Raw genomic sequence first — 23,918 nt, forward strand, 5'->3', positions numbered from 1 at the left:
GAAACATGAAATGAAATGGTTAGTAGGATAAGGTATAATAGCATGAAAATTATAAGCAAAAGGAATATTAAACAAAGTGGCAAAAAGCTAAAAAAGAGTGACTAAACTTTTGGCAAAGTATGCCTAAAATTTATCATGATAACAAGACAAATGTATGACCTATAATTCCCATATCATGGCAATATTCAAAGATTTTTATCACAATCAACAATATGAGATCTATGAGAATACATCCAAACCAAAGAATCATGCTATATTTTAGGCATATTTGGCATTTAATATTCACGAACAATATTCACATAACTTGTAAGACAAGTAAACTCACACAACATACTCACATGTATTAAAACACTTCAAAACAGCAAGAAAATCCATTGCAAATTCATACTCCACAAATCAAACATCATGTATCATGATTAGGGATCAAGACCATGTACTTTTCACAAAATTTTTACACAAAATAGCAAGAAAAGCATCATATTATTCTTTTCAAGTTTTAATGTGTAAAAATCATCACAAAAATACCACAAAACTATCAAGAAATGTGTATGAAAATTTTTAAAATTTTTAAAGAATTTTTAGATACAAAAACATATAAAACTTCACAATTTTTTAACAAAAATAGTAAACAATTAACAAGAAAATAGCACACATTTTTTTTTATCAAGATTTAACACATGATAAAAATATCAAGAAAATGATCAAGAACACATAGGAATTTTTTAGGATTTTAGACTCAAAAATACAAGAAATTCACAAATTTTAACAAAAAAAGTAAACAAACTACCAAAAAATACTACATATAATCCCCTCAAGTTTTAACACCTAAAGATATCACAAAAAGGTCAAGAAAAATATCAAGAACATCTAAAAAAATTTATGGGATTTTTATGAGGAAATTTGGGCAAGACAAGGGGTGTAAGAATTAAAATGCGGTACTCAAATAGCAAAAAATAGGTAAGGAACGAAAATCTGCAAAAGACAAACCCATGCCCAAGGTTTCTGATGGATCTTGGACTATCCAAACACCACAGAGGCGTTGGATTGATCCAACTCCATCGAAACCCTAGATCCAAGGGTTGAGAGCACGCAGCACATGGTAACTAGGTTCAGGTGCATGGAAACAAGAAATCACAGGCATACACGTGGCAAACCGCAAATCAAACGGTGTAGATCAAGGAGAGAGTGAACCAAAACGAACCAGAGCGGTTCAGGTGTTTATATTAACACAAACCTGCCGGTCCAATTCATTCCTCCTTCTCTCTTCTCTCTCTACAACGTTTTAGAGAGAGAAGATCTACAACTTCTCTCTTCTTCTCCGTCGTCTTCTCCAACGGAGGTACGGTGGCTGCCGGTGGCACCGCCGTACCTGAACACCTTTTCTGGAAAAAAAACATGTCGTTGTGTTCGTCTTGAACTCCTCTTCATGATTTCGAAACTATTTTTTTGAAAAGAGACTTAGATCGGAGTAGATCTACAACTGAACTATTCGGTTTTAGGTTTTTCAAAACTCTTTCGAATCTCTTGAAACGAAACCCTAATCTACTCTATCTTCTTCACTGAGGACGAATTTGAACTCTGATTTGAAAAATAAATGGTGAATCTTCATGAATTACATTTTTAGGGTTCGGTTTCGAAGCTTTTCGAATCTTTTTTGAACTTTTTCGCATGAACAAGTTCTAAACTTGTTAATCCACGTTGTTTCACCGTTTACTTTTGTTTATGGACCTTCGATGATGATTGTAAGCTAAAACGAGAAGGTTTTTTGAATATACCTGGATTTGATTGGAGATTCGAACGAATAGATCCTTGCGAAGGCTTCTGGTGAGTCTTTGAACTGAAAATAAATCAGTTGTTCTCTTCTCTTTCTTCACCGGTCTGATTCTGCTTCGATCCTCTTCTTCTCACTCTCTTTGCTTCTGTGATCGTTCGAATTTGTTACTCAGGTAATGAATTTGAGCTTCGAATTGCAGAAATCAAAGTTCGATGATGAAGATTCACTTCGAATCTCTGAGAGCTTGCGAAACAAAATGTTTTTAATTCGAACTGTTTTTGTTGCGAAATTGCTGGATTTGAGTTTTATGTGATGAAATTGTTGAGAATTTGTGATGGATTGGTATGGATTTGCGAGGAATTGAGGTTAATGTGAGTTAGGGTTTATGATTTGGGGATGAAGTTCTTCATGAACTTCATCGTGTTCTTGAGTTTTCTGGATTTTGATTCGTTTGATTATGGAGAGAGAATGGAAAGGTGTTTGTTGAGTTGGCACCGAATGAATGGATCTGTGATGATTAGGCCTTTTATAGGCTGACACCTGTGCTTGGGACCCAATAGTGAGCTGACACGTGGCCTGGACCGTAACTAACTCCCTTTGGACTAATTTGCAAAAACTGAAACTTGAGGACCAAACTGCAAAAAAAATAAAAAGGACTAAAAAAAAACCAACTGGCCAAAATGTGGACTGTTCTGCAAAAAAAAAATTTTAAAAGAAAAGGACTTAAAAATAAAATTCGAAACAAAAAGGACTTAGCTGCAATTATTAGAATTTTGAGGACTTTAAAAAAAAATAGAAAAAATTAAAAATAAAATTGAACTAAAAAATGGTAAATTTGACTAAACGTAAAGTGAAACGATTAAAAATAACAAAACGGACTAAAACGAACCAATTACTTAAATGAGGTACTTTAAAGTAACCTCTCTCTGCCAAAATTTCGTGTGAAATGACCAAAATGCCCCTGGGAACTAAAACGACTCAAAATGACTCAGATGCAATTTTAAAATGAATTTTATCATGAAATTAAAGCAAGAGTTTATTTAAACCAATTGAAAAGACTCAGAGACAATTTTTTTAGAAATTAAACAGAGTTTTAACACATGAAAAGACTCAAATGCCCCTAGGGGCTAAACTGACTTAAAATGACTTCAAATGCAATTTTTGAAATGGATTTTGACATAGAATTGAAATAAAGACTTATTCAAACTAATTGAAAAGACTCAAACAATTTTAAAGGACTAAAATGAGTTTGGTTACAGGAAATGACTAAAATACCCTTTTTCATGAATTTTGCAAATAACATTGAAATAAAATGCAGAGAAATATGCATTTGATCAGAGACAAATTCAAATGACTTGAAATGCAAGAAAGATGTTTTGGATGACTTGAAATGCAAGAAAACATGGACAAATACACAGTTAAAAAGATTTGTAAAGCTAAGTTGAAAGATAAAGCAGAATAAAATGTCAGTGTAAACAATAGCAAATTGGCAATTCTTCAAAAGTAATGGACATATATCAAAGATGAAAGAAAATTTTAAACAAGTATTTTTAGGTCCAAAATTTAGGGTATAACAGCTATGTTATAGCTTTAATGTTAGTTCAATCAATGGACGAGACATGTGGCCAAATGTTGAAGTGGAAGATATAAGAGGCAGAATTCTAAGTATAGGTGCACAAAATGCAACCTACAAGAAAGGTCCAGGAAGACCAAAGAAGCTAAGAAGAAGGGAACCTGATGAACCTGATGCCAGGAAATATAAGAGGCAGAATTCAAAGTATAGGTGCACAAAATGCAACCAATTGGGGCATAACAATAGAAGCTGCAAGAGTTCAACTGTTAACCCAGAGGCTCAGAAAAGAAAGGTAATTTTTTAGGATAACAATATTTACAGAAAAATATTGATTTAATTATGTAACAATGTGTCTGTAGTCGGTGATTTTTGGGTGTCAATCCATTAATTGGCTTTGAACCTTCAATCGTTGGACTTTTCGATCTTTATTCGTGGGAAGGGAAAAGATGAATTAAAACCCTTTTTCAAAGACTTTGGATCCGGGGGTTGGTTTCGATAGAGGAAGGTGTTAAGCACCCCTAACGACCACGGTACTACGTGGGAACCTCTTTCCTAACTTTATCTTGTCCTAAATTGATTATTTATTTTGAAAATTCTTGCTTAAAACTAAGTGAAAGAATGGAGGGAGAAGAAGTATGTTTTTTTGTTGTTTTTATTTGATTTGGAAGGATAAATCCTTTGCCTACATACCCTTAAAGAAAAGGGATCAAAACCCAATGTAGTCCACTCTTAAAAATATTTTTGGTGGGTTAGATTGATTTTAATTTTTTTGAAAATGGTTTTAAGAAGGGTTGCGAGACCTCAAGGTATAGAAGAATAAAATGGTGTGAAGTTGGTCAATTTTAATTAAGAAATTTAGTCTAAGTTCAATTAAGATTAATTAGAAATTTGGTTAAGAAAATAAAAGGAAAAACAACTTGGATTTGGATCCAAGGTTTATTAGGAAAATATTTTGACTTTTTGCTTATTTGATTTTTTTGAGATAAAAAGATTTTTCTAAACTAACGGTAAGCTAGCGTAACAACGTGGAAAAAAAATAAAATTTTAAAAATAAAAAAAATAAAGCGAGCGTAAAGCGATAAGTAAAGTGGTAGTGTCGGTGCTTGTGTCGGTGTGTTCATTTACTACATTATTACATACCCTCCTAGATACACTCTATGCGAAATAAAAAGCAAAAGAATAAATTACATCAATACCTAAAATACACAAAGTATCATGGAATTTAAATAAAATGCAAGCATAAAGAAAATGCATGAGATCATACTAGAATTAAAGCAATCATAAGAAACTTAAAAGCACCACATACTAGGACGAATTATCAAAGAGAATGCATGATGTCAAAATATTAAAGAAATGCATGAAGTATAAATTGAAATACTAAAGCAAAATTAACAAAGAAAATTATGAAGCAAAAACGTTTAAAATAGACGAACTATCATTTAAAATATTAAAGCAAAATAAAAGGTCATGAAGGTTTAAAGTGTTTAAAAATGCAGGAAAACATAGTTACAAAATAAGTTTAACATGTATGAGTCTTTTTGGAAAAAATATACACAGCAAGGGGGGTGCATCAAACAGTACTGGGGGTGTAAAAAGAAAAATTGTAGAGAAATTAGACAAAATAGTTTGGGCTCAGACTGCAGTCTCATCACAGCCAAATGATCTCACTTGATCATGATCAGAGAGTTAAAAAACTAAGGAACACAGTGAAGAATAAAAAGGTTTTAACATAGAAATAAAGAAAAAGTAACTCGGGGACCGTCAGATCTACGATCTGACGGTTCAAACAGATAGGTATACGATAACACAAAGATATAAGCACACTGGATTGGAAACAGGCTCATCCTCGGCCGTTAGATCACAGATCTAACGGCCTAAATCCTGAGAGCATGCCGACTTCCATGGGGTAAAAAGCACAGTAGTAACAAAAACAGCATACTATAAATTCGATTTTCAACAAAAAAAACACCATAAACTCAAACACTTCTCTCTCTAAATTGAACTTAGAGAGAGAAGCTATCCCCTCTCTCCTTAAAACAACTCGCCTGAGAAGAAGAAAGTGTGGTGGTCGGATTTGCTCCGACGCGGTGGTCGGCCGAAGAGCCGCCACGTCGGAGCCTTTTTTTTTAACAAAAAATTTCAAATTTTTTATACCAAACCACTCCTTCCTTCCTTCTCTATCCAAAAATCCAAATAGTTTTCACAAACACCTACCAAATAATCCTAGGTCTAAAAAAATGAAGTTCGGAAGAAAAAAGTTTACCAAAGTGGATGAATACGAACGGATCCGGTTTGAACTTCTATTGTGAGTTGCGGTTCCGTTTCCCTTCCTCTTGTTGAATACCAAAGTGGATGAATACGAACGGATCCGGTTTAAGATGTTGTTGATTGAGTTTAGGAATGATTTTTGAAGAGAAAAAGCTTGTTGTTGTTATTGTTTATGAATCTGGAAAATCAACTTGATATTCATATGTTCTTCATTTTCTTGAGTTTAATCTGAAAATGTGAAGAGAGAATGTAGAATTAGGGTTTGTGACTTGAAGGTTGCGGCTGTGTCAATGATTGGGTGAACAATGCTGAGCAATTAATGCCCTATTTATACTGTGTAAAATTAGGTTAACTCTGCAGGTGCATCAGATTAGGTGTCCCTTTCACTGGACCAAAATACCCTTACTTGGATCAGACTGGACACTAAGGACAAAAGGACTATAAAAAGGACTAGACTAAAAAAAAAACAAAATAGAATCATCTTAAAGAATAAACAAAAAAAACGTGACATTGAAAGGAAAATAAAAATGAAAATGGAAACAAAATAAAATTAATAAAAACATGAAACAAAAAAGGAAAATAAAATAATGAGTATAAAGGCAATATAAGTGAATTAATAAAATGTAAAATTGTCTCTTTTGGTAACTAAAAAAATTGAGGTATTTTAAAATACCTCTTTGCCAAAATTTCGTCTGAAACGACTAAGTTACTCGGCTTTAAAAATATGATTAAAAAAAGATAGAGACAGATGCCCCTATTTAAGTTTCCTCGTTGTTATACCCTAGTTTTGGGCCTAAAAATACTAACTCAATCCTTCTTTTCTCGCATTTCAAGTCATTTGATATGTCTCTGATCAATTGCATCTTTCTCTGCTTCCTATTTCAATGTTATTTGGAAAATTCATGAAAAAGGGTATTTTAGTCATTTCCTGTGTCCAAACTCATTTTAGTCCTTGAAAATTGCTGGAGTCTTTTCAATTGTTTGAATAAGTTTTTATTTCAATTCCATGTCAAAATCCATTTCAAAAATTGCATTTGAAGTCATTTTGAGTCAGTTTAGCCCCTAGGGCATTTTAGTCTTTTCAAGTGTTAAAGCTCTGTTTAAACCTCTTAAAATTGTCTCTGAGTCTTTTAACTTGCTTGTATAAGCTCTTGCTTCAATTCCCTGATAAAAATCCATTTTAAAATTGCATCTGAGTCATTTTTAGTCGTTTTAGTCCCCAGGGGCATTTTGGTCATTTCACACGAAATTTCGGCAGAGAGAGGTTACTTTAAAGTACCTCATTTAGGTAATTGGTTCATTTTAGTCCGTTTTGTCAATTTTAATCGTTTCACTTTACGTTATTTTCCATTTTTGCCAATTTTAATTCAATTTTACTTTAATTTCATTTTAGTCCTAAAAAATTCTAAAATTGCATTCAAGTCCTCTCCCTAGTTTCAAATTTTATTTTTAAGTCTTTTTTTTTATTATTTCGAAACTTCATTTTTTTTTTAGATTTTTTTTATAATTGCAGAATAGTTTTTTAATTTACAATTAAGTCCTTTTTTGTCCAAAGTTTTGCAGTCTGGTCCTTTTTTAAAATTGCAGGTCAGCCCTTCAAAGTTTCAAAATTGCAAAGAGGCCCTCAAGTCCAGAAATAGTCCAGTTTCGAATCAAAGCAAGTCCAGGGACACGTGTCAGCTCATTATTGGCCCAGAAGGCCACATGGCAGCCTATAAAAGCAGCCACATCACCAATTACACAGAACAATTACCATTCCATCACTGACACATCATCAGAAAGCCCTAACAAACTTTCTCTCTCTCCTCAAAACCCTAGCCACCGTAACAAACTCTCAACCACCACAAAAACCACCGTAACAGAATCAGAAACCACCCTAATTACCTCAATTCATCACAAATTCATACCAATCGTCATCAGAAAACTCAAGTCAACGGTTACTACACAAAATTGACTCGAATTCATGGAAGATTCTCAGAAAGAGTATCATCACTGAATCTTCACCTTCGCAATTCAAGCAAAGGTTCGTCAAAGACGAATTTGCGATCACGAAGGATTTGGTGAGTGAAGAAGAAGAAGAAGATCAAATACCAGAAAGAGTTCGAAAAGACGAAAAGTGAGAAGACGAGAGAGCTTCGATTTATTTTCGAAGCTTGAATCAAAAATAAGCATCAGAGACGAAGAAGAGGATTAAAACATCGTTCTCACCCTTCTCTTGGTTCGAATCTTCAGTGTTCAACAGGTATATTCAAAAACCTTCTCATTTTTTCACTTATATCTTCATCGAAGGCTCGAATACGAAAATAAACGGTGAATCGAAGCTAAAACTTCGAAAAGATTCGAAAAGATTTGAAACGAAACCCTAGGAACACCAATCCTCAGAGATCCACCATTTATTTTCGAAAACAGAGTTCGTAATCATCATCAGCGAAGAAAATAGGTTAGATTAGGGTTCGGTTTCAAGAAGATTAGAAAAAACATGAAAACCCTAGAAACCGTAAATTCAAAGTCCGATCTACTTCGTTTTCATCACAGTCTCGCAAAAGTAACCTTGGATCTGTAAACTGGAGAGGAAGACGAACATTTCTGGGTAATTAGTTTAGAAAATAGCATTAGTTCATCGGAGAAGATGAAGATTCCAATGAATCTTCATCTTCCTCCGCCGTCCTCCCCAGTTTCCGGCAAGGTTGATGTTGCAGAGGGTTTAAAGAGAGAAGGAGAGAGTTAGAGAGAGAAGTTAGGGTTGAAAATGATTTGGACCGGTCTTCTCTTGTTTAGAAGGGGAAGTGAACCGACCGGTTCAGTTGAGCCAGTCTGGTTCGTCCCTGAACCATGTATCCTGACCGTCTGATTTAGGGTTTAGGATCCTGGATCAATCCAACGTCCCTGGTATGTTTGGATGATCCAGGATCCATGCCGTTTTGGGTTGGGCCTAGGCCTCCTTTCTTTTTTTCGTTTTTGTTGTCTTTTTTGCTATATACACTTGCTTGCTTGCTGTTTGAACCCCTGCCTTGCCTAAAATTCTGATAAAAATTCCATGAAATTTTCCATATGCTTTTGATATTTTTCTTGACCATTTTGTGATACTTTTATGTGTTAAACCTTGATAAAAATATGTGTAGCTTTTTAGTTGTTTACTAGTTTTTTTGTTCACATTTGTGATTTTCTTGTACATTTTTTAAGTCCAAAAATCCTTTAAAAATTCTAAAAATTTTCAGATACATTTCTTGATAATTTGGTAGTGTTTTTGTGATGATTTTTGCATATTGAAAAGGATAAAAATAATGTGTTGGTTTCCTTGCTATTTTGTGATATTTTTTTGGGTTAAAAACTTGTGAAAATTGCTTGATTTCAGTTCCAATTTTTTTATGAAAGTTTGTGACCCATGCCATATGATTTTGTGAAGTTTAGCTACTGTTTGTATGTGTTTTTTTGTTGCATGTGTGAATTAGGTTTAATTGCTTGGTTTGCAAGTCATGTTTGTGAATAAAAGATGCCAATATGCCTAGATATATCATGGATCTTGATTTGAATGTGTTCTTATGATTCTCATATCATTGATTGTAAGAAAACCTTTAGAAAATTGTCATGATATGAGAATTATAGGTCACATATTTGTCTTGGTGTCATGGTAAACTTTAGGTGATTTTTAGCTACCTTTAGATTAAAAATTTCACTAACTTTTGCCAAACTTTAGTATTTCCTTTTGCTTATAAATTTTCAATTCCTATTATTCCTTATGCCACTAACTATTTCATTTCATGTTCCATTCATTCATAAAGCATTCCATACTTCATCTCCTCCTTCATCTTATTTCTTGCACTTTAAGTTTCACCAAAAATTAGAATGTAAGACTTAGGAATTTTATAATATTTCTCCTATGCTTTTAAATTCTTGCAAGACCATAGAATGTATCTAGGCCAATGATGTAATATGGACAATGGACTCTAATGATGTACACCGACACAAACACCGACACATGCACAAACCTCACTTGAGATGTATGGCTAGAATATGCATGTTTAGATGTATGTTTAGGATTGTATGCTTAGATGAATGCTTAGGCTTTACACTTAGAAAAATCCATTTTCCAAAAAAATATGAATAACATCACTCAAATATTTTTCTAAATAAACCTTGGGATCAAAATCCCATTGTATTTTCCTTTTCTTTTCTTAAGCAAAAACCCTTAAAGAATTTTAATAATACTTAGACCAAATTTTTCAAAATAACTAATTCCACCTCACCTTTTCTAAATCTCATGCCCTTTGAGGCCTCTTTCTATTCTTCAAAAATTCCAATTTTCAAACTTAAAATCAACCAACAAAAACAAAAATATTTTTTGGAAGAGAACTACGGTGGATTTGATCCCTTAAAAGGGTACGTAGGCAAGGAACCAAAATTCCTTCAATTCAAATAAAGTAAAAATTCAAACACATTCTTCTCCCTCCAATTCTTCACTTAGAATACTCTTAGGCTTAATATCATCTTTCAAAATAGCATTTAAAATAAAGCGCGCGCGTAGAAAGTAAAGACGGTTCCTATAGGATACTATAGTCGTTATGGGTGCCTAACACCTTCCCGTAGCGAAAACAACTCCCGAACCTCGATTCTCAAGGGTTTTGCTTACTTTTTTCCCTTCCCAAGAAAAAATAAGATATCACCGGTTAAAAAGGTTCAAACGTAATCAATGTTTGACACCCGAAAACCAAGATAAAACACTCGTCATGAGGATTTAAAAAGATGAAATTTTTAAATCAGCAAGACGAGGAGACTTAAATATTAAGTACACCAATTTTTGACCAGTTGAAATGTTGAGAATGCAATGCTTATGAATATAATGATATGAATTCTTTGTGATGCAAATATGAATATAAAGACGACGAAGATAAATTGACTGGGGATAAACTGATAGGTATGACTAGGGAGAAAAGACTGTCTATTACCTTTAAAATGATAAAGACGACATTACAAGAAATTAAACACATGTCTATTACCTTTAGAATTGATAAAGACGACATTGCAAGAAAGATAAACACATGTTTATTACCTTTAGAATTGGTAAAGACGACTAGGGTAAAGTCATCTGCTATCGGTACAAGAGTAGATTCAACAAGATACTGGGGAATTGAAAATCATTGGTAAAAAATGATTGTTTGACACAATGGTATTTGCGGGCTATTAAACTGATCCAAAATCTCTGTAGGTTATTAAATTGGTTGAAAAGATGGTGGTAGGGTATTAACTTAGTTCAAAAGGTAATGGCAGGGTATTAACCTGGTCCAAAAGGCACACAAGATATTGGCATGTGATTAACCTGGTCCAAAAGGCACACAAGACATTGGTAGGTGATTAACCTGGTCCAAAAGGCACAAAAGACATTGGCAGGTGACTAACCTGGTCCAAAAGGCACAAAATATATTGGCAGGTGATTAACCTGGTCCAAAAGGCACAAAAGACATTGACAGGTGATTAACCTGGTCCAAAAGGTACAAAAGACATTGGCAGGTGATTAACCTGGTCCAAAATGTACTAAAGACATTGGAAGGTGATTAACCTTGTCTAAAAGGTACAAAAGACATTGGCAGGTGAGTAACCTGGTCCAAAAGGTACAAAAGACATTGGCAGGTGACTAACCTGGTCCAAAAGGTACAAAAGACATTGGCAGGTGATTAACCTGGTCCAAAAGGTAAGTGAAGACCGAACATAAGGGATACGACCAAACAAGACTATGGCTGACATCTCTGGATCATACACATTGGGGATGACATTTTTTGTGGGATATAATTGAAATAAGACACAAGATGGTCAATGCAATAATGTATAAATGATATTTGTATGCATGTAATATTTGCATGAAAGTTTATATGCATGAATACGTATATGAATGAATGTACGAATGTATGAATGTATGACTCTTTATAACAAGCGAAACTGACAAGACTGGACAAGTAAGATAGGAGCCAGACAAACATCGCAGCATAAACACTCGGCAATTTTCTTTGGGGATAACATCACTGGAGATGAGTCAAAACATTGTCGGGGTAAAGCCCTTCGAACACACCACTGATGGGGATAAAACCCTTCAAACAAACCACAGATGGGGATAGAGTCCATTAAGATATACCAACTGCTAGGGTAAGTCCAAAAAATCAAACCACTGAAGGGGTAACAACCCATTAATCATACCACTAAAGGGGTAAAAACCCATTAATCCAACCACTAAAGGGAGAATGCCCCATAATCATACCACTTGAAGGGGAAACAACCTATTAATCAAACCACTGAAGGGAGAAAGCCCCATAACCAATCCACTTGAAGGGGTAAAGCCCAATAATCAATCCACTTGGGGAATCAACTCATCAATCAACAATTTGGCAGAGGTCGCCATCTCTAAGGGATAAAATACATCAATCAAACCACAGATAGGAGACACCGTCAATCAAACCATAGGTCAGAGTCGCCATTTCTCGGGGTAAAACTCATCAATCAATCATTCTGGCAGAAGTCGCCATTTAATCAAACCACTGGCAGAAGTCGCCATCAATAAAACCACTGGCAGAAGTCGCATTAGTAAGCGACCATAAAGTGCATTCTTCCCATTTGGTCCACTTGAACTGTGATGCCTCTGTCTTTTATTCATTTTTTTGTATTGTTTTTTTTTTGTTTTTGTTTTTGTTTTGCTTTGTTTTCTTTCTTCTTGTTTTTTTTTTTTTGAAAAACCCCTAACTTTTCCCTGGACCGCCCTTTCGGGTTTTCAATCAACCAGGAATACATTTTTTTGTATGCCCCTAATTTTGTCTGGACCGCCCTTTCGGGTTTTCAATCCACCGGGACGCTCATTTTTGCCTAAGCCACCCTTTCGGGTTTGCGACTTATCGAGCTTTTTCATTTTAACAAAGTATTTCTTGACTGCATCGGTATTCACAGGACATACAATTTTACCACCATTCTTTGTAATTTGGCATCCATTTGCCCCTTGGAATCAGATAACATATTTTTGAACACCAAGCCACTTTCTTGACATTCACGAGGACGAGCCTTCTTTGTCGAATACTTGAAATAACTGTCCACGGCACACGACAATAACACTTTTAAATTCAATCAAGTTTAGCTTTCATTGAAACTTCTGTTGACATGACTTTGACCATCATGTGGCGCACTGCCTTTAAATTGTATACTGAGGGATGGTGGGGGGGTTGCCCCTGTTAAAGTGTGAACTTGAAGTACAATATCCATACAAGGCAAACAGTAGCATCTCGTGCCAATCTTTGGAATTAAATGTCATCTTCTGGATGATCTTTTTGATATTCTATTTACAGCTTCTTGACGGCCAAGATGCCCTAGTAGGCGAGAAATCTCATTGGAAACTTCTTCATCATCCTCCTTTTCAGCCTCAGATACAAGGAAATCAAAGTCGAGAGAGAGTACAAGGTTTAAGTGTTCAACGGGTTTATTAATGCATGATTTGATTATTGACATAAACATTATGATTATGCATATATGTGGAAATGATTAAATAAAAAAAAGAAATTTTTGGGTTTTTTTTTGTATTATCATTTTTCCAGAAAAAGCAAAAAATAAAAAAAACAAAGTCGGGATCAAGACGACCTTTCATTAATGATGAAAATACATAAAGCAAAAAGCCCTAACCAAATTCACTCTCGCCTCGGGTGGGACGAAAGGATTTTTTTTTAAAAAAAAAACATAAAGCAACAAACAAACATATTAATTAAATAGATGAGTAGTAGAAATAAACATCAGCAAAGACTCAATTGCAGCTAAACGTTCCATGTGTCAACCTTAGATACCAAGATCCGATAGCGGATTAACTTGCACATTTAGATTCAAACTCTTCGAAAGGTATGAGGTTTTTCTGGATCAACTTCTGAACTATCTTTGGCAATGCAAAACAGTGCTCAATGTCATGACCTGGTGCCCCTTGATGGAAAGCACAAAAGAGGTCGGGCCTGTACCGAGATGTCAATTTTGCTGGCACTAGAGAAGGTGCCTTGGTGTAGACCGAATTCCTTTTAAGCAACCATGGAAACAATTCTGTATACATCATGGGAATAGGATCAATTTGTTTCCTTGAAGTCTGTTGTTGAGGCTGTTGTTGACATTGTTGGAACTGGGGTTGATAACCCAAACTCTGAACATCATTTATGATAGGCATAACAGCGACAACACGGTGATAAGCGAGATACTGTTGTTGAGGCTGACTTTCCACCACACTCATTTCGTGGTCTTCCTCCTCTAAACCATCAGTGGGGACACCTTTTTTAACCAAACGTCCTTCACGGACCCCTTCTTCAATAAGCATACCGGTGGTCATCATTTCTTTGAAGTTCTTGAGTGAACTTGCATCCATATACTCATAATAGAACTGATCCAGAGTATTCAGGAAAATGTTGGTCAACTCTTTCTCATTTAGAGGTGGACGGAATTGAGCGGAAAAATCTCTCCACCGTTGGGCATATGCTTTGAAGGATTCATTATCATTCTGGGTCATAGTCTGCAGTTCATCTCTGACTCGGGCCAAGTGCAAGTTATAGTTGTATCGTTGGATGAAAGCATTGCCCGAATCTTTGAAAGTTTTGACATCAGCACGACTTAGGCCCGTGTACCACTTCAAAGCGGCGCCAGTCAGGCTATCTTGAAAGTAGTAGATAAGAAGTTTATCATTGTCAGCTTGAGGGGACATCTTTCTGGCATACATTGCCAAATGGTCTTTAGGGCAAGTATTTCCCTTGTACTTCTCAAAATCAGGGACCTTGAATTTGGGCGGTATCACGACATTTGGTACCAAGCAGAGATCGTAAGCACTTTCTCCGAATAGTTCTTCCCCACGAAGAGCTTTCAATTCCAACCGCATTTTATCAAATTTTTCTCTCAGTTCTTCTACCTGGTTGTACGCAACCACACTTCCAGAGTGATAAATGGGTTTGTGGTCCTGCTGAGTTGTATGAATCAAAGGTGATAAGTAAGTCATAGTAGCTTGAGGGATCAAAGGGCCTGATTGAGGGATAGACATTGTTTGTTGCACAAAAGGAGCTTGAACCTTAGAGACACCAGGACAGAATACTTCACCAGAATTTAAAGGTGTACGCCAGAGGTAACCTTCCACCATAGCATGTTGAGGAGTACTAGTAAACACTGTTGAAACTGGAGTAATGGAAGCAGCTGTCTAAGCTTGAGTACCGCCAACTGGAGGAGATAATGGCTGACTCTGTGCAACCGTCATCAAAGATACTAAGTTCCTTAGAATCTCATTTTCAGCCCGGAGGGTTGTCACCTCTTCACGAAGCTTGTGGTTCTCTTGTTCAAGATGATCCATTCTGATTTGCTCGAGTGTTGTAGATGTGAATAGACTGACGGATTGACCTTTTGTAGGTAGAAACAAAGTATGAGACACGGATTAGAAAATATGAATGCAAAGATGATGCTGTTTTATCTTGGTTTTCGGGTGTCAAACATTGATTACGTTTGAACCTTTCTAACCGGTGATATCTCATTTTTTCTTGGGAAGGGAAAAATAAGAAAAACCCTTGAGAATCGAGGTCCGGGAGTTGTTTTCGCTACGGGAAGGTGTTAGGCACCCATAACGACTATAGTATCCTATAGGAACCGTCTTTACTTTCTACGCACGCGCTTTAATTTTAAATGCTATTTAAAAGTGATATTTACACCTAAGAGTTTACTAAGTGAAGAATTGGAGGGAGAAGAATGTGTTTGAATTTTTATTTTATTTGAATTGAAGGAATTTTGTCCTTGCCTACGTACCCGTTTAAGGGATCAAATCCACCGTAGTTCTCTTCCAAAAAATGTTTTTGTTTTTGTTGGTTGATTTTAAAGTTTGAAAATGGGAATTTGAAGAATAGAAAGAGGCCTCAAGGGCATGAGATTTAGAAAAGGTGAGGTGGAATTAGTTATTTGCAAAATGTGGTCTAAACATGATTAGAGTTCATTGAAATTTGATTAAGAAAATAAAGGGAAAATTACAATGGGATTTTGATCCCAAGGTTTATTATGAAAAAGAGTTTGAATGATGTTGTTCACATTTTTTTTGGAAAATTGATTTTTCTAAGTATAAAGCCTAAACATTCATCTAAACATACAATCCTAAACATACATCTAAACATGCATATTCTAGCTATATACCTAAAGTGATGTGTGTGCATGTGTCGGTGCTTGTGTCGGTGTACATTATTAGAGTCCATTGTCCTTTACATCATTTGGCCTAGATACACACTACTTCCTTGTGAGAATTTAATCCCACACAAATGAATTAAAGGCAAAAGAAATGTAAAGAAATGGGATGAGAAAGTGTGATAGGGAGTATGCTTATGATGTATGAGGCATGAAACACAAGAAAATGGTTAGTAGCACATGATAATATGGAAAAAAATAAGGCAAGAAAGGTACTATAATAAAAGCATGGAATCTAACACAAAATAAACCAAACCAAGTGCAAAATATGACTAAGAATTCACTCATAAAATGCAAGCATCATAGAGCTCACAACTCTCATGGTCTTGTACATTTTTAAAAGTATACATTCTATTTCAAAGAGTGAGAATTGAAACCACATGATGAGCCTTACATTCTTAAGTGAATTTAGACATATTTACACAAATTATTCACAAATGTGACTTGCAAGCCAAGCAACTAACTAAATTCCACACACAAGTATCAAAATCATGTTCAAACAGTGGCTAAAAATTTATAGAAACACATATCAGGTATCACAAGTGTGCATCAAGGATAAGAAACAAAGTTAAACCAATTTTCACTAATTTTTTAACATAAAATTCAAGAAATAACACTAAAATTGTCTATATTTTTTTTTATCGAATTTTCCAGTGTAAGAGTATTAGAAAAACACCAAAAAACATCAAGAAAACATGGAAAAATGCTTTGGAATTTTTGCAAAAGATTTTGATACACAGGAGGTGCAGGAAGCAAAGTCCAGGGGTGCACATAGCAAGAAATGAGTAAAAACGAGGAATCCAGTAAAAAGTGACCCAGGCCCAAGGTTCTTGATGGATCTTGGACTATCCAGATGCCTCAGAGGCGTTGGATTGATCCAAGTTCATCACAAACCTAGATCTAAGGGCTGGAAACGTATGGCGCACAATAAGGCAAACAAGACCACCATAACAAAGCATCCAGACCGTCCACGTCATCGCTGCAAGCATCTAATGTTGTAAAATGAAAGGGAGACCGGTCTAGAAGTGAGCCAGACTGGTTCAGGTGAACCGGTCTGGTTCACTCTCTTATAAAAACGTGGAGACCGGTCCACCTTCATTCTAAACCTAGGTTTCTCTTTCTTCTCTTCAGATTCTCTCGTTCTCTCTCGTTCTCTCATGGCTTCTTTCATGATTTTCACACATCAAACATGATTTTTGGACTATAAACTATGAATCAACACTTAAATCAAACATAGAACGAACATGAAACACTTCGATCTTTGCTATTTTCTGAAGAAAGTCTTTCAAACCGTTCGATCTTGACACTTTTGAAGAGAAAGAGTTCGAAACGTTTCGATCTACGTGTTCTTTGAAGAAGGATGCTCAAAACGTTTCGATCTACGTGTTTTACACAGGTTTGATTTTGGATCTTTACGGTTTTTTAGGGTTTCAACTTTCTTTTCGAATTTTTCTGAAGCAAAACCCTAATCCGAACTACTTTCTTCACTGATTATGGATTTGAACCTCAATTTATGAAATAAACGGTGAATCTTGGACGATTCACATTTCTAGGGTTTCGTTCGAACTTCTTCGAATCTTTTTCAAAATCTTTCTTCGATTCACCGTTTATTCTTGATTTCAAACCTTCGATGATGATTATGAGCCAAAACGAGAAGGTTTTTCTTGAATATACCTGGATTTGTTTGGAGATTCGAACGAAAGATCCTTGAGCAAGCTTCGGCTTCTTCTGGTAAGCTTCGAGACCGAAAATAAATCGGTGTTTTGATCTTCCTCTTCTTCGAACTGTGATCTTGCTTCAATTCCTCTTCTTTTCACTCTCTTCGAACTGTGATCGCACAATTTCTTTGAAGTTGTGCTTGAATTGCAGTTTCCTCAATTCGATGATGAAGATTCGAATGTGAATCTCTGAGAATTGCAGTGGATTTGCTTCAATTCGATTCAATTCTTTGTTCTGGAATTCTAGGGTTCTTCATTGTGTTCTTTGTGTTCTTGGGTTTTTTGAGACTTTGATCGTAACAGAATTGAGAGAGAAAATGATGATCTGTTTCTGTGATTTTCTGATGAGTTGGCGTTGAATGATTGATTCCCCCTTCTGCATTGAATGATGTGGCCTATTTATAGGCTGCCAAGTGTGATACTGGACCAATGAATTGCTGACATGTGGACTTAGGCTTAGTTGGCTTCGGCCTTGCTGGATTTTTGGCAAAAGGACCTTTGTGCAATTTTGAGAACTTCAAGGACTGACCTGCAAAAATGTTAAGGACTAATCTGCAAATAAAAACTTAAAAAAAACAACAAAATTTCGAAATAGACCAAAGACTTAGAAATAAAACTTGAAATTTAGAAAAAGGACTTGGATGCAATTTTTTTGAATTTTTGGAATTAAAAAAAAAAAAACTAAAAATAAAATTGGAATAAAAATGGTAATTTGACTAAACGTAAAGTGAAACGATTAAAATTTGACAAAACGGACTAAAACGAACCAATGGCCTAAATGAGGTACTTTAAAGTAACCTCTCTCTGCCAAAATTTTGTGTGAAATGACCAAAATGCCCCTAGGGCTAAAACGACTGAAAATGACTCAGATGCAAATTTTAAAATGGATTTTTAACAAGAAATCAAAGCAAGAACTTATACATACAAAATTAACAGACCCAGAGACAATTTTAAGGGTTTAAACAGAGCTTTGACACTTGAAAAGACTAAAATGCCCCTAGGGGCAAAACTGACTCACAATGACTTCTAATGCAATTTTTGAAATGGATTTTGACATAGAATTGAAATAAGGACTTATTCAAACTACTTGAAAGGACTCAAACAAAATTTTGAAAGACTGAGAGAAATTTGCCATAGGAAATGACTAAAATACCCTTGCATGTGGATTTTGCAAACAATATTGAAATAAAATGCAGAGAAAGATGCAATTAATCAGAGACATATCAAATGACTCGAAATGCAAGAAAGGAAGAATTGATTAGTATTTTTAGGTCCAAAATTAGGGTATAACAGATGCATGATATGTTTATGGAAAAATGTGATGATGATTTTTTTTGAAGGAATTACCAAAGTTAATTGTAAACATTGTAGAGGAACATGGTTTCATTTGAAAATTGTAAAGATATTACATTCGGTTTCCTTTTTCAAAAGGTAAGAACGAAACCAAGTACAAAGTTCTTTAACAAAAGCAAAAGCTTGGATAAGATTTTTGAAGTTTTATTTCTTGGTGTTCATTCTTACAAAGTCCATTCCTTTGATGTTTACAAAAAACTTGGCTAAGTCCTCCGATATTTGATGGAAAAAAGTATTTATGAATGGATGCATGTATGCATGGTTATGCATGGAAACATGATGAGGTTTAAGTTCCACAAAGTTGGAGTTTAGGGATAACAGCGCCATTTGGTAAGGACTAAGGTTTCCATTTGCACTTGTAACAAAGATTCTACCAAGTTCCCAAATTACAACTACCCCTATGAATATATCGGTGTATAGGAATGCTCCTAGTCCAATATCATCCACAAGGAAGTCTAGTTTGAGTGTAGTATCGCGTGACAACTAAAGTCAAGAATGCTCTTGGTTTAGCCACCGCACTATGTCTTAAAAAGGCCAAGATGGGTTAAGGGTCACTAAGGTCCACGACTTCACCAGACACTCACATTGAAAGTAATAACGTCAACACGAATGCTCATATTAACAAGACTACTACCTTCCGTGAGGCCTCCGCCGAGTAGGATTATCACTTGTAAACATGGTCCAAGAATGCTCTTGGTATGTCACTATGATTTTACCCCGTCTTAATCCTATGTTTCACTCAAGTCCGGGTATAGGACTTATTTTCTCACCCCTCACATAACAAGGTAAATATGTACAAAACATAAATAAATAATAAAACACAAAAATAAAGGAAGAAAGGTGGGTTTAACCCGCATAGGATTTAAGTCCCAAGTGAAGTCGCCAATTTGTAGTCGGTGATTTTCGGGTGTCAATCCATTAATTGGCTTTGAACCTTCAATAGTTGGACTTTTCGATCTTTATTCGTGGGAAGGGAAAAGTTGAATTAAAACCCTTTTTCAAAGACTTTGGATCCGGGGGTTGGTTTTGATAGAGGAAGGTGTTAAGCACCCCTAACGACCACGGTACTCCGTGGGAACCTCTTTCCTAACTTTATCTTGTGCTACATTGTTTATTTATTTTGAAAATTCTTGCTTAAAACTAAGTGAAAGAATGGAGGGAGAAGAAGTATGTTTTTTTGTTGTTTTTATTTGATTTGGAAGGATAAATCCTTTGCCTACATACACTTAAAGAAAAGGGATCAAAACCCAATGTAGTTCACTCTTAAAAATATTTTTGGTGGGTTAGATTGATTTTAATTTTTTTGAAAATGGTTTTAAGAAGGGTTGCGAGACCTCAAGGTATAGAAGAATAAAATGGTGTGAAGTTGGTCAATTTTAATTAAGAAATTTAGTCTAAGTTCAATTAAGATTCATTAGAAATTTGGTTAAGAAAATAAAAGGAAAAACAACTTGGATTTGGATCCAAGGTTTATTAAGAAAATATTTTGACTTTTTGCTTATTTGATTTTTTTGAGATAAAAAGATTTTTCTAAACTAACGGTAAGCTGGCGTAACAACGTGGAAAAAAAATAAAATAAAAAAAATAAAAGTAGCGTAAAGCGATAAGTAAAGTGGTAGTGTCGGTGCATGTATCGGTGTGTGCATTTACTACATTATTACATACCCTCCTAGATACACTCTATGGGAAATAAAAAAAAAAAGAATAAATTACATCAATACCTAAAATACACACTAAGTATCATGGAATTTAAATAAAATGCAAGCATAAAGAAAATGCATGAGATCATACTAGAATTAAAGCAATCATAAGAAAGTTAAAAGCACCACATACTAGGACGAATTATCAAAGAGAATGCATGATGTCAAAATATTAAAGAAATGCATGAAGTAAAAATTGAAATACTAAAGCAAAATTAACAAAGAAAATTATGAAGCAAAAACGTTTAAAATGCATGAACTATCATTTAAAATATTAAAGCAAAATAAAAGGTCATGAAGGTTTAAAGTGTTTAAAAATGCAGGAAAACATAGTTACAAAATAAGTTTAACATGTATGAGTCTTTTTGGAAAAAAGATACACAGAAAGGGGGGTGCATCAAACAGTACTGGGGGTGTAAAACGCAAAACTGTAGAGAAATTAGACAAAACAGTTTGGGCTTAGACTGCAGTCTCATCACAGCCAAATGATCTCACTTGATCATGATCAGAGAGTTAAAAAAACAAAGGAACACAGTGAAGATTAAAAAGGTTTTAACATAGAAATAAAGAGAAAGTAACTCAGGGACCGTCAGATCGTAGATCTGACGGTTCAAACAGATAGGTATACGATAACACAAAGATATAAGCACACTGGATTGGAAACAGGTTCATCCTTGGCCGTTAGATCACAGATCTAACGGCCTAAATCCTGAGAGCATGCCGACTTCCATGGGGTAAAAAGCACAGTAGTAACAAAAACAACATACTATAAATTCGATTTTCAACAAAAAAAAACACCATGAACTCAAACACTTCTCTCTCTAAATTGAACTTAGAGAGAGAAGCTCTCCCCTCTCTCCTTAAAACAACTCGCCTGAGATGAAGAAAGTGTGGTGGTCGGATTTGCTCCGACGCGGTGGTCGGCCGGAGAGCCGCCGCGTCGGAGCCTTTTTTTTAAAAAAATTTTTTTCAAATTTTTTATACCAAACCACTCCTTCCCTCCTTCTCTATCCAAAAATCCAAATAGTTTTCACAAACACCTACCAAATAATCCTAGATCTAAAAAAATGAAGTTCGGAAGAAAAAAGTTTACCAAAGTGGATGAATACAAACGGATCCGGTTTGAACTTGTATTGTGAGTTGCGGTTCCGTTTCCCTTCCTCTTGGTGAACTTGATCTCGTCCTGTTTCCTCCTTCACTGTTCAAACTCGGTTTGTGTTGTTGGTGGACCTTCAAGCTCGGATTCGGCTTGCTCCTTCACGTTCTTCTTCTATTCCTCCAAACAGATTCGGTTTTGCTACCTTAGCAGTGGTTTTGGCCGAATTCGAATTCAGTTGTGTAGTTTTTATATTCGCAAATGAATTTGGTTTGGTTCATTGTGATTTTCGAAAGAAAGGTTTAAGATGTTGTTGATTGAGTTTAGGAATGATTTTTGAAGAGAAAAAGCTTGTTGTTGTTATTGTTTATGAATCTGGAAAATCAACTTGATATTCATATGTTCTTCATTTTTTTGAGTTTAATCTGAAAATGTGAAGAGAGAAGGTAGAATTAGGGTTTGTGAGTTGAAGGTTGCGGCTGTGTCAATGATTGGGTGAACAGTGCTGAGCAATTAATGCCCTATTTATACTCTGTAAAATTAGGTTAACTCTGCAGGTGCATCAGATTAGGTGTCCCTTTCACTGGACCAAAATACCCTTACTTGGATCAGACTGGACGCTAAGGACAAAAGGACTATAAAAACGACTAGACTAAAAAAAACAAAAAAGAATCATCTTAAAGGAAAATAAAAATGAAAATGGATACAAAATAAAATTAATAAAAACATGAAACAAAAAAAGAAAATAAAATATTGAGTATAAAGGCAATATAAGTTAATTAATAAAATGTAAAATTGTCTCTTTCGGTAACTAAAAAAAATTGAGGTATTTTAAAATACCTCTCTGCCGAAATTTCGTCTGAAACGACTAAGTTACTCGGCTTTAAAAATATGATTAAAAGAATGTTTTAAAGTGGTCAAAAATTGGGGTATGACAGTGTCAATCTTATTTTTTGTTTCATAGAGGAAACCACCAAGGAATGCAAGACAGGAAGGACAATCAGAACCTGCACCAATGAATGTCAAACTGCACCATTGAATGATCAAGCTGCACAAGTGACAACTCAACCTGCTCCAGTTCAACCTGCAGAACCTGCTAACAGTGTTGCTCCAATTGTGCCCACTATGTCCACACATAAGAAAACAAAAACTGTGGCATCCAAGTATCCTTCAGCAAAGCCCAAAAATGTGAAAACTAGAGATGTGAATTTATTGTGTCAAGTTGTGGAACCTGTCAACAACAATGTGAGTGCTGAAGCTGCCAACCACAATGTGAATGCTCAAGCTGCTAAGGTCCATAGAAAGGTATGTCTTCTCATGTCACTTTATTATGCATTACACAATCACCTTGAATTGAAGTCACTTTATATATGTTTGATTTTGACTGAGTGTTGACATTGACAGAAAAAACATGCTGAGATGGTCTATGATGTTAACCATCTGAAAAAGAAGGCAAAAACCATAATGACATGGCATGGAAGAAGGTGTGAGCCATCTAACCAAATGTCATCTTCAAATGTACCAAAATATAATCTTAACAACTTAAGGAGGAGTGGCAGAACTTGTTACTTTGGGCCACAACCTAAACCAGGTGCACCAGGAACTATGGAGACAAATCCAATTGAAAATGGGAAAGAAGATGGGGAATTAACTCAGGAGAATTGAGGATGCTTAAGTATTTTGTGAACTTTATTATTATAATGTTATTATAATGTAATTTTCAGTTGCATGTTATTTTGATGTCATGACCCAAAACAATGCCTTCTATTTTGGATGTAATGGCCTAAAACAATGCCTTCTATTTTGGATGTAATGGCTGTTAATATGCCATATGTTTTCTATGTATTGACTTAAATGACTTATGCCATCTGTTTTATGAATGCTAATGTCTTTAATGACTTATTTTGTGAAAGTTCATTGCTATCATAGTTATCACTACTAGTGCATCTTGTGCTTGGTTTATCTTCGTTTTAATATCATTTTTTGCCTTTTCAAAAAAACTATAATGCAGGTAAATCGATTCACTAAGTAGTAACCAAAATGTTGTTCAATTTCCATTCAGTTCATAACAACTTAAAATCATTACACATAAACTAAAATAACAACTTAGCATAACAACTATTATAAATGTTGTTGGCCAAACCATTACAACTTTGATTGATAACACATAAACTAGAATAACAACTTAAACTAGAATAGCAACTATTTCCAATTAACCATACCCCAT

The 23,918-nt window shown here is 35.1% G+C and overlaps 1 protein-coding gene across 1 annotated transcript; it reads right to left on the bottom strand.

Moving 5' to 3' along the window:
- Nucleotides 1–13,443: 13,443 nt before the first annotated feature.
- LOC146916832 (uncharacterized) lies at nucleotides 13,444–14,952 on the bottom strand. The gene is made up of 2 exons (XM_085721753.1): nucleotides 14,817–14,952; nucleotides 13,444–14,735 (listed from the first exon to the last, which is right to left on the bottom strand). The coding sequence occupies exons 1-2, from the start codon at nucleotides 14,950–14,952 to the stop codon at nucleotides 13,444–13,446; spliced, it is 1,428 nt and encodes a 475-aa protein (XP_085577879.1).
- Between the last annotated feature and the right edge of the window lie 8,966 nt (nucleotides 14,953–23,918).

This window comes from Medicago sativa, chromosome 6, assembly GCF_051527215.1.
Source record: "Medicago sativa cultivar Bolivia chromosome 6, Bolivia_mono, whole genome shotgun sequence".
NCBI classification, from domain to species: domain Eukaryota; kingdom Viridiplantae; phylum Streptophyta; class Magnoliopsida; order Fabales; family Fabaceae; genus Medicago; species Medicago sativa.